General features: G+C 36.4%; 1 protein-coding gene across 1 annotated transcript in view; it reads left to right on the forward strand.

The window, feature by feature from the left end:
• Positions 1-12,675, forward strand: part of Reep3 (receptor accessory protein 3) — a 97,566-nt gene that overhangs the window by 42,106 nt on the left and 42,785 nt on the right. Inside the window, exon 2 of the mRNA XM_020169785.2 lies at positions 5,345-5,417. Coding sequence (XP_020025374.1) covers positions 5,345-5,417 — 73 coding nt within the window. The remainder of the gene's footprint in view (positions 1-5,344; positions 5,418-12,675) is intronic.

A 12,675-nucleotide genomic window follows, 5' to 3' on the forward strand; every position in this document is an offset into this window, starting at 1 on the left:
AATCAAAGAAAGTCCAAGTCTTATATATACAAAAATAAATATGCCAGTCCCTATGGACTTCCATAGTTGATGTAGTTGAACAATAAATTTAACTTCTTAGTTTCCTGGATATCTGTGGGAAAAAAATTAAGGAATAATTCTTACCAAATGGAAAAAAGAGCATGATTTTCTCAAAGCTAGCATGCATTATAGTAAATCTCACACATGAAATCCTTATGTAAGGATGCTAATATCATAGGCACTGCCTTTAATACTACTCCTGTAGTACTTACAGTATACTTCAAAAAAGTTAAAAATGTACTACAACTGTTTCCCTAAAGGAGCTATAATAATTTAGGAATATAAACTGGTGATCAAGCTTAATCCAAAGTTAGGATGATTCCTTTAGAACAAGGATGGCAAAAGATGACAGAAGTCTACTAATGTCATTTGTTGGTGTGAGAATTGGTGCCATGTAGACAGGGATTCTGAGGCCAGGGCCAACAGAATTCAATGCAGTGAATGACAGCTGTCTCTGTCTTGATCACAGGAATGGCTTGCAAGACTCTGTGTTTGCCATCCCTAACTCCAGGCTATTTTAGGTAAATTTCCCTGATCTCAGGCATCTCTAGAATAGACTGGATTACTAGTGAAGTTTGTACTCTTTGATAAAAGCTTGGAAGGGTATATTTTGTATTGCTTTTTGAGAGTGTATATGATAGATATGTTAATTGCAGCAAATCCTGGCAAATCTGATACCTCTGTCTTCCATCATTCTGATTTTTGATTCTGTATTTTCTTTTGATTTATTTCATTTTATTAGCTCCCCCATTTTTAGTTAATCTCTCATCTCATCGAATTGAACACCTTAATTACAAGTTAGGAGCATGATTCTGAAAGCAGGAGAATTTGCCAAGTAATTCATGTGTTAGCATAGCCATATTACATATTCATAATATGTAAGTTGTCAGCAATAAACTATCATTATTTATTTTTAGCAAACATTGATATAAATTGTAGTATTGAGGAGGGAATTGATAATGTAAAAGTTCATTTCAAGGGAAAGCAGTTCCAAAATTAAATGCTATAATATTTAGTGATTTTTTTCCCTTTAGGAATAAGTGACACACTACCTAATTGTTCTAATCCATGTCTTACTATCTTAAAAACACAGTTCATCTATTGGGGGAAAATTGCCTGATAGCTACTGCCTCTGCTACTTTATTTAATTCATCTATTAAATTTTTTCTTTCTTTTTTTTTTTTTTTTTTGTGGTACTGGGGCTCGAACATAGAGCCTTCACTTTTTTTTTTTTTTTTTGCTTTTAGGTTTTTTTTTTTAAATTCATTTATTCATATGTGCGTACATTATTTTGGGAGCCTTCACGTTGAGCCACTCCACAAGCCCTTTCTTTGTGAAGGGTTTTTTCAAGATATGGTCTCACAAACTATTTACCCAGGCTGGCTTCGAACCACAATCCTCCTGATCTCTGCCTCCTGAGTAGCTAGGATTACAGGTGTGAGCCACCAGTGCCCAGCTGGTTTCCTAACTTCTTTAAGCCTCAGACCTTACATCTGTAAAACAGGCTTTCAAATACCACCATCTCCAGATGTTGTTATGAGAATTTGTTATATTAGCACTATTTCTGTGTTTTCATTTTCATTTTAAGTTTTTAAAAGAATGACAATAAAATTAATAGAGAAGAAAGAAAGCAGTTTTAAACCCTTGGTATTAGTTCTTTGTAACCTGTTGTAATCAGTGTTGTTATTAAACTATTATTGATGCTTTTTTATTTTTTTTCAGCACTGGAGATCAAACCCAGGACCATGCACATGCTAAGCATAGCTCTCAACCACTAAGCCACATGCCCATCCCCTTTTTAAATGGTTTTTTTTTTCCCATCCCCTTTTTAAAGGTTTTTTTTTAAAGCAGTTCAGACCTAACAAGCACAAGGTCCTGAGTTCAAACCCCAGTAACACCAATAAATATATAACAAAAAGCAGTTGTGAGACTGATGTTTTAAACGTATAAATACATAGAAAACTCTAACAAAAAGGAAAGGTGGTTCACTCAGTTATGGGATTACTACTTAGTTTTATATTCTGTTACATACTTTTCTGCATCTTCTAACAATTGTCTAGTATGCTGCTTTTAGGGTCTTAATTAGAAAAAGAAGTTTTAGTAAATTTTTTAAAAATGATATTGAAAGCTTCTCTGGTAGTGCTAGCAATCGAACTGATACTGATAATGTGTTTGCTTTGGTAACATTACTACTTCCAGTATTTTTGTTTGTTGTGTAATTTTTTACACACTAAAGTGTACTCTGGGCATTTTCACTTTTTAGTACAGCCAGTCTACATTGTGAAGATGTAACAAAATTTTTTAAAGATACATTAACATAAGTGCTGTAAGTCAAGGTAAACTATTAAACCCATTCCTTTGTAGTAAAAATTTAGGAAGTGTGAATCTTAGGACCAGAAGGAATTGCTAGTGCAGACTTCAGTTCTTTTCTTTCTCTACATAGGACTGTTACTAGGAATCCTCTACTTTGCTATTTTTCTATGCTTTTTATTAGTGCATATTATTTGTACAATTGTGGGGGGGTTCACTGTGATATTTCCATATAAATTATATTTTGTGGTTTACTTCTAGTATTTAGAGCATTCTTTCTTTTAAGACTTCTCTTTGAACATGCTATAATTTCCTAAAACAATTTTGGTGAAGGATGGATTGTGCCACAATCTGTCTAGAAAATAGCTATTTTAAGCATTTTCCATATGTGAAAAATTATACAAGGACCATCTCTTACCACTGCATTCATTCCCTTAAGTGTTTTTTTTTCCCTTCATTTTAAAACGGTACAGGTTTTTCAACATAACCAGTGTCCATATGTTTCAAAAAGGCAACTTCACCTTAGCGGAGGTGAAGGATTTCTTGAGTATTTTGGCACACTTCTCCCTCTTTAGGTGGAAATAAATAAAAAGGAATGGAGTAACTATTTGGTTTTGCCTCTATTACTGAAAAAATATTCAAATTTATAGGTGGGTTTTATCTGGAGCAAATATTCCCTTTATAAAACTTGAGTTTAACTTGTAGGTGGCCTTCTAAAATATACTTTAATTCATATACTGTGCTCATGCTTTGGCTTTATGCCCAACCTCCCAGGTTGCAAACATCAACAGTAGACCCACTGTTAAAGAAAATAAACCAAAAAAAGAAAAAAGAATCTCTAGAAAATACTGTGAGTGTTAGTGATAAATTGCTCAATAACATTCACATTGGAGCAGTAATAACTTACAATGTTAATAGCAGCAGTCCTTAAAAATCGTCCCACTATTTATTAAGACATTTAATCTTTCCCATGTTCCAAATGAGACATGTCATTGATTTCTATTCTTATAAGAGAGGGGTGTTAGGGATATTCTGTTTGTTTGACTTATTCTGCTCAATTTAGGGGTTAAAAAATAAGGGCAAAATACCTATATGCATAGTGTCAACTAGAACCAACTTTCTGTCATGTATGAGGAAAATTTTGATTTTGGAAGCCAGTTGTATAATTTTAAAAAGTTGTCAAGCTAAAATACAATATACTGAATGCAAAATGACTTAATCCTGACAAATTCCTCTAAAATTCAAAATACAAGTAATTTAGATGTTACATGCAAGATGGTTGGATCTTGGGAAGAAATACGTGATTTACTTAGGCAAGAATGAAATAGGAAGAAAAGACAGGATGGGGCAAAAGGAGGAGGAAAGATAGGGATAGAGGGAAGTATTCTAGGCAAGAGGCACACACTCCAGGATTGAAGGAGAAACACAAGAGGCATAATGAAGAAACCATGTTGCAACAGAAGGTTTATATAAGGCAGTGATTTTCAAATTATATTCTGATGAGGGGCTGGCCAGCAAGGGGGTAAGGCAGCCAGCATTGAAGTCTTTTAGTAGGGCTGTGCTGTGCAGGTACCTTAAAAAGACTGATCTGACGTTGCACACAGAGAAAGGTGTTGGGAAACTATCCAGTACGTCAGTGAGATGGCATGAGCCCAAATGTTTTATTGCACACAAGACTGAAAAGAAAGAGGAGGATGGACACATGTATTCTCACCAATGAAGAACCAGCAGGTCTGGGTTATAGATTGGATGGATGCTGTACCAGGGGAAGGAGGTGACAAAAACTCATCCAGTGATAGAAATGAAGAATCTGCATTGAATTTAAATCTGGTGGAACTGGATTGTGTGGGAATATGGAAGATAGTACCTTGATTGTGTCCAGGTTGTAAAGAGAAATACAAAGTGGATTAAAATTAACTTAAATATGTAGAATACAACTGTGGTGGCTAATTTATGGGATTATTTAGTGTCTGCTATAAGGAAGAACACATAGCAGACCTGGGAGTCAAGTTTTTGTTTAAGCCTTGTGTCGTTTTCTCAGAAGTATCTGAACTAGAAAGGTCCTATGCTGGTGGGGGCAATGAAAGTAAATTGAAAGCCTTGGGCTGTGTGACACATCTAAAGATCCCATAACCAGGGACTACGAGTTGGTGAAGTGGCATTCCCAGCAAGTAGGGAAGCATGTTAATGACGCAGCTTCTAGTTAGTAAGGGTAAAATCTTCAGCAGGAGGCTTGGTATTCTTCCCCTGGCCAGGTGAGGTAAAGCCACAAATCCAAGGATAAGAAGTCACTAGTAATTTACTGTTCTCATCCTTCACCCCCCCAAAAAAAAACTATAAATAAACTAAAAATAGAAATAAAAATGTTTTCTTAGTGTATGAAAGACTTATCTCAGCCAGGCATAACATCAGTGTCTATAATCCCAGCACTCACCATGCCCAACTACAGAAATATATTGTTACTTTTCAAGGTGGACTTAGTGCATGAACTACATCACATAAATTTATAGTTATGGGTTTCCTAAGTATTTCTTTTTCTTTTTTTTTTTGGCAGTACTGGGGGCTTGACCTCATGGCCTCATGCTTGCTAGGCATGTGCTTTAGGCAGATGCTCTACCACTTGAGCCACTCCACCAGACTGTTTCATTTTCTGTTAGGTTAAATTATTTTGGAGGTACTGGAGGTTACTCTCAGGACCTGCTGTTAGGTAGGCAAGCTCTCTCCCACTGAGCCACACTCTCAGTCCTTTTGCTTTTAGTTTTCTTCTTAGCTAGGGTCTTGTGCTTTTGACCTCCCAGCCTTGGTCTACTCTCCTCCTACCTCCGCCTCCCAGCCTTAGTCCACTCTCCTCCTACCTCTGCCTCCCAAGCATCTGGGGTTACATGTGTTCACCACCATGCCCAGCAGGTTAAATTTTCTTGAGCTGTTAAAAACATTGTCGTCTTTCATTAATTTTCTCCTATTTTCTTTTTAGGCTGGTGTTTGGAATGCTTTATCCTGCATATTATTCATATAAAGCTGTGAAAACAAAAAACGTGAAGGAGTATGTAAGTATAGTTTTACGAGTGATTAATTCTCATTTAATGTGTCAATATCCAACACTAGAAAACCTGCTGTTCTTTTACAAACAGCTGGATTAGTGTTTTGGGTTGAAGTGTAGTATAAATGTGAAGTAATGAGATTAATCATTTTTAGAAACTAACTTTGAAGACAACTCCAAAATGTAGGTTTTAAAATAGTTCACTGTCCATTGACATCTAAAGAAGGGCCTGGTTCCCAAGATGAGTAGTCTATAAGTTCCAGTATGATGAGAGTTTGGGGGACTTTTTGTTTGTTTGACTTTTGGAGGAAGTTTGTGGTTCTTCTAGCCTTATAAATGTATGGGTCCCCTGAGAATATTCTCTTTGCACAAAGGCATTTTCTTCTTCCATAAGTCTTTAGTACTTTATAATTGATGAATATACAGATACTTCATCACTACTGAAAACTGCCATTTTTGTTCTTCTTGAATCAGACTCTTTTTATAATGATTTTGTTTTGAATCTGCAATTTTTTTTCTCTTTTAGTTTATTCTTCTGTATCCCCCCCTTTTTTGTTGCACTCATTGTTCTATTGTTTCTGTAAGTTTTCTACTTTCCCAATTTTATCTATACCATTTCATAAGACGTGTCCTTCCTTATGTATGAATCCTTGCATAGGAAATATATTTTTTATTTTTTTGACACAGAATCTCACAGTGTAGCCCAAGCGGTACTGGGGTTTGAACTTAGAGCTTCACGCTTACTAATCAGGCACTTTACCACTTGAGTTACTCCACTAGCCTCTGTGTGTGTGTGTGTGTGTGTGTGTGTGTGTGTGTGTGTGTTGCATATTTTTGAGATAGGGTCTCTCAAACTATTGCCCACGCTGGCTTTGAGCCATAGTCCTCCTGATCTCTGCCTCCTCAGTAGCTAGAATTACTGGTATAAGTCACCAATGAGGGGCAACCTTGAACTCTTGATCCTCCTGCTTCAGTGTTCAGGGTGCTGGGATTGCAGGGGTGCATCACCACACCCAGCTCATAAAAGCCTATTTTTTTGGTAATTCATCAATAGGGGTAAGCATTCAGTACTGAGATAACTCACACCAATTACTGTGGCTTTCCAAGTGAACAGTTCAGTGCCATTTAGGTACATTTCAATATTATTCAACACAACCTCTTTCTAGCTACCTATCACTCTGAAATAAAATCCATGCATATGAAGCAGTTACTCCTCACTCATCCCTCCCTAGCTGCTGGTAGCAACCAATCTACTTTCTGTTTGTATGGATTTCCTTATTCACACGTAAATGGAATCATATAATATGTAACCTTTGTGTCTGGCTTCTTTCACTTAGCATGTTTTCAAAGTTTATCCATGTTTTAGCATGTATCATATATCATCCCTCTTTATGGCTGAACAATATTCCATTGTATTGATAAACAAAAGCCACTGTTGATTATTCTTCTGTTGACAGACATTTGAATTTTTCTATCTTTTGGCTATTAAGAATAGTGCTGCTACAAATGTTCATGTATAAGAATTTTTTTAAGTACCTATTTTTTTTTATTATTATTTTATTATTATTTTAAAGTATATAGCCATGGTTCTGTGTAAGGGATTTTGGATGGTAGTCTTGTCATCCAGCTCATCAAATAATCAGAAATCAGATCATGATTCTTTATTCTATACTTTGGGGGTTGAACTCTTTTAATTAACCCATTCTGTTGAACTTTTATAGTCATTTTCTCTCTTTTATATAAAGCTAATTTTGTAATGAAATATACACACACAAATCAGTATACAGTTAGCAGAAGTAAAGAAGTTACTTCATTGAACTTCGAAGTTTTTCTAGCCTTTTGTTATGTAGATCTCTTGGATTTAAGATTGGGGAAATAGTCTTAAGAGATGGAAATACATTAAGTCCTAGTAATTTAAATTCATCTTTTATGAGGTTTAAAGGCATTTATTTTAATATATTGTAATAAATAGTCCAAATATTGCTTTATAGTACTGACATCTGTAACTTTTTAGAAGCCAATACTTATCTTCTGTTAATAGTGCTTCTCAAGTTCCCTGTGCTGAAGGACATGTTTTGTTTTTTGTTTGTTTTGTTTTGTTTCTCCAAGAAGCTATTGTCCATTAGTTTTATAAAATAAAATGAAAGTTTACCAACTAGAAGAAATGAAGTGGAAAAATCTCAGAAATTAAATGAAAAGATCCCAGACATGAAATATAACCCAATTTTTTATTTCTGGTCTCCATACAAATGAAATTGCTATCAATTTGTGTTCTTTTATCAGCACAGTAACACTGTATCATAGCTTTGCACAATTCCCTGAACAGGTCAAAGGCAGGAACCACCACATTTGTTGAGAAGGGTTCTCACCAACCCGTCTTTTTGTCCAGGTGACTTCAAACCACAATCTTCTTGACCTAGACCTCCTGAGTGACTATGATTACATGTGTGAGCCACAAACAGGCATGAGTCCCTAAGTTCAAACCCCAATGCTGCAAAAGAAAAAAAAATTATTGAGCTGGTAGAGTGGCTCAAGCTGTAAGAGCGTCTGCCTAGCAAACAGGCATGAGCCACAGTACCCAGTCTACTGTCACAGATTTAAAACAACAAAAATTTACTCTCAATAGTCCTAGAAGTCAGAAATCTAAAATGAGTCCCCAGGGCTGCATTCCTTCTGGAGCTTCTAAGGAAAAATCTGTCTCTGCCTCATCAGCTTCTGCAGGCTGCCCACATTCCTCAGCTTATGACTCCATTCCCTCATCTCCAATGTCAACAGTTTTGAACTAAGACCTTTGTACACTGCCAGCTCTCTGGTTCCTTCATTTCTGGCTCTCTCTTGCTCTTAGCAGTGATTACTTGATTAATCCAAGATAATCTCCCCATCTCAAGGTTATCTGATTAGCAGCCTTACTGACATCTGCCACCTTATTTTTCCATTTGCATGTAAGCTAATACATTCTGTTTCCAGGGGTTAGGATAAGGATATTTTCAGGGCAAGGAGGCATTATTGTTCCTACCCCAGTAATATCCTGCTCATCGTTACTGCAACCCTATCAAATAGGCAAGGAAAATATTCCAATAGTACAAGCTCAGAGAAGTGAATTAACCTGCCCAGAGTCACAAAGCTAGTGATACATAGCTATAATCCCAGCTACTCAGAAGCTGAGGATTGATCAAGGTTTTTGTTTTGGTTTGGTTTGGTTTTGGTTTTGGTTTTTTATTACTTCTTTTATTCATATGTGCATACAATATTTGGGTCATTTCTCCCCTCTTCCCCCACCCCCTCTCTTACCTACCCCACCTCCTCCCTCTCCCCCCAACCCGATCGCTAGCAGGCAGAAACTATTTTGCCCTTATCTCTAATTTTGTTGAAGAGAGAGTAAAAGCAATAATAGGAAGGACCAAGGGTTTTTGCTAGTTGAAATAAGGATAGCTATACAGGGAGTTGATTTGCATTGCTTTCCTGTACATGTGTGTTACCTTCTAAATAAATTCTTCTCGAACTAACCTTTTCTCTAGTTCCTGGTCCCTTTCTCCTATTGGCCTCTGTCACTTTACAGTTACTGCATTAGTTCCTTTGCATTGAGGACATCAAATGCTGTCTTGTTTTTTGGGGGGGTTTCTTGCCTATCCTCATACCTCCCTTGTGTGCTTTTGCCTTATCATGTGATCAAAGTCCAATCCCCTTGTTCTCATGTCCGCATATGAGGGAGAACATACGATTTTTGGTCTTCTGGGCCTGGCTAACCTCACTCAGGATGATGTTCTCTAGTTCCATCCATTTACCTGCAAATGATAACATTTCGTTCTTCATGGCTGCATAAAATTCCATTGTGTATAAATACCACATTTTCTTGATTCATTCGTCAGTAGTAGGGCATCTTGGCAGTTTCCATAACTTGGCTATTTTGAATAGTGCTGCAATAAACATGGGTGTGGAGGTGCTCTGGAGTAACCTGTGTCAAATTCCTTTGGGTATATCCCCAAGAGTGGTATTGCTGGATCATATGGCAGATCTATGTTTAGATTTTTAAGAAGTCTCCAAATTTTTTTCCAGAATGGTTATACTAGCTTGCATTCCCACCAGCAGTGTAGGAGGGTTCCTTTTTCCACACATCCTTGCCAACACCTGTTGCTGGTGGTGGTTCTAATGATAGCTATTCTAACAGGGGTGAGGTAGAGTCTTAGTGTGGTTTTGATTTGCATTTCCTTAATGGCTAGAGATGGTGAGCATTTTTTCATATGTTCTTTGGCCATTTCAATTTCTTCTTTTGAGAAAGTTCTGTTTAGTTCACTTGCCCATTTCTTTATTGGTTCATTAATTTTGATCAAGGTTTAAGGCCAGCCTAGGCTGCATAGTAAGATCCTGTCTCAAAAAAGAACAACAAAAAATGGCTCTGTTATATTTTTAGTAGCTCTTTATACTGTCTGATATTATATCCCTTATTTGTTTATATGTTTGTCTCTCCTACCAGAATAAGGTCCATAGGAAAGGGTTTTGTTGTTTTAAACTGTTAAAATTCCCAGACCTAGAACAGTATGTGAATGAGTGGACAAATATGAAAAGAGAGAAAAGTTGACTTTTAAGTATGTGTAAAACATTGAATTGTGCTAGCAAGAGCTTATACATTTTATAAGGGGACTGATCTAGTTTCTCAGCTTTGTTCTTCTGGGTTAGGGAATGCATAGTCCTGTCTAAAGGCTTTTTCTAAAGCCTAGAATTTTTGTGGTATTTGGTTAGACCTAAATTCTGCTGATAGCTACTTCAAAACTATTTTCTAAAAGCAACATTTTTGGTTAATTTACTTCTTCCCACCCTAAATACTACTATTCCTCTAAGCCTACAAATGGTAGATTGCACCTGATAAAACAGATGCTATGTTCAAATCAAAACAAATGGAAAGTACTGTGTATTTTGGCAACTTTCCTTTCTTCTTTGCCTATTTTTAAAACAGAGCTTTCCTAGGATATAATTTCCTGTATAGTGTGGCTAATATGGCCTACTTAAAGACTTTCAGTTGCAGTAATTGAAATGTAAACTTACTGAAGAATTAGTATGGTTTTGCAAAATTTTTCAGGCTCCTACCATCTTATGACTTGAAAATAGAGTGTTTACTTCCAAGTCATGTGTAATTGCTGTAGCTTTTCTAGGAAACCAGTGTTCATATTCTAAGAATGTTGGAGAAAGCAGCAATGAAAAATTGGCTAACAGGATTTAAAACCAGACATTTTTTTCCTGAGATTTCTTAAAAGCAAGAACAAAGAACAGGGAAAACTCCTCCAGGAGATTACTCTTTTAAAGGCCCAGAAATAGCCCTCTAAAACTCTATTGAGTTTTTTTTTTTTTTAATGACCTAATTTTTTACTGTTTAGGTAATAGGAAAATGCACAAATATACCACATGCCAGTCATACAGTTTTTATTGATTAGTAAAATCTGAAGTTGTCTGCTAGTTTTAAGGAGGAGACAGAAATGGGGAAACATATTGAAGAACTTCATTGTCAAGAAATGTTCCCTATTGGATTAAAAAGATTCGTTTGAGGGCTGGGGCAGCAGCTCAGTAGTAGCATACTTGCCTAACATACACAAGTCCCTGGATTTGATCCCCAGCACTGCAGAAAAATTTTTTCATTTGATTCAGTGGCTTTTAGTAATTTTTAAAGTTCAGAGATTAGCATACTGATTAAGGTGGGATTTTTACTGAAAATTAATTTTGTAAGACCACACACATGCATATGTGTTTATTTTCCATTCTGACCTGACCTGCTTTTTTTTTTTTTTTTGAAACAGGCTCCTCCAACTCTCTGTCCTCCTGAGTCAGCCTCCCAGATAGTTGGGACAACAGCCTTGCACCAGCACACCCAGACAGTCTATCTTTAATTTACTTTTTTGTTTTAATCAAAGCAATGCTTTCTTGAACTTAAAAAGTCAATTTGATTTCCAAGGCTTATTATGAAAACAACAGTTCCCTATCCTCCCCCAGGCAACTATTTTCAACTATTTTATCTGAATCTAGTATTTATTTCCCTATTCTAAATAAAATGCGTACTTTGATATTTCTTAATTTTTCAGTTCAATATCATGAATTGATTTCTTTCTAGGAAAGATGATTTAGTAGTCACCCAAATTCACTATAAACACATGTATTTTGGGACTAGTGAAGTGACTCAAGTGGTAGAACACCTGCCTGGCAAGTGTGAGGCCCTGAGTTCAAACTGGTACCACCAAAAAATAAAACAAAACAATAATAAACACATGTATTTCCCTGTCCCAGTAATCTCCCAGTGTTTTTGCTGCATGATTTGGACTAGATCATTATTCAATCTTTATATTACTTAAACTAAGTTAGACAGAAACAATAGGATGTACACATGAAAAACACAGCATCTGGAACCAGGCCACCAGAACTTATCACTCCAGCCCTACCCCATACTAATTGTATTTGCAAGCAAGTTACTTGACCTTTCCTGTGACTCGGTTTCCTTATCTATAAAATGAAAGCAGCAGTACTTACCCCCTCAGGTGGTTGTGAGGATGATGAGCATTTGAATCAGTACCTAATGTGATAATATTTGTTATATAATCATTCTGATTTGTAAACTATTAGCAGCTGATGTCTGCTGTGCCCTACCTTTACCATCCTTTCTCTGTATCACGCATTGCCTTGTTGTGTGTGTGTGTGTGTTTCCAGTGCCAGGGCACTGAAAACTGATTCTTATCTGGTTTTCCCTCCATTTAAGAAGTTTTTAAGATCTTTTCTATTTCCTGTTTGTTTTAAAAACTTAATGATGAAATGCTTAATCTGGGGATTCTTTGTCTTTCATTATTTCACTAATGATATGAATTTTACTCTTTTCATTATTTGTCCAATCTGGGATATCTACAAGGTACTTGGAGCATTTCTTTGATTTTTGTGATCTATTTCCTTCTCATTCCCATATCTGTCTTTTAGTTCTACTTTAGAGTTCTTCATTTCATCTTTTAAATTTTTCTCTTTGAATTAACCTAGAAGGTAACACCCATGCACAGGAAATCAATGTGAGTCAATGCCCTGTATAGCTATCCTTATCTCAACCAGCAAAACCCCTTGTTCCTTCCTATTATTGCTTATACTCTCTCTACAACAAAATTAGAGATAAGGGCAAAATAGTTTCTGCTGGGTATTGAGGGGGGGAGCGGGAGGGGGTGGAGTGGGTGGTAAGGGAGGGGGTGGGGGCAGGGGGAGAAATAAACCAAGCCTTGTATGCACATATGAATAATAAAAGA

The sequence above is a fragment of the Castor canadensis genome, chromosome 7, assembly GCF_047511655.1.
Source record: "Castor canadensis chromosome 7, mCasCan1.hap1v2, whole genome shotgun sequence".
NCBI classification, from domain to species: domain Eukaryota; kingdom Metazoa; phylum Chordata; class Mammalia; order Rodentia; family Castoridae; genus Castor; species Castor canadensis.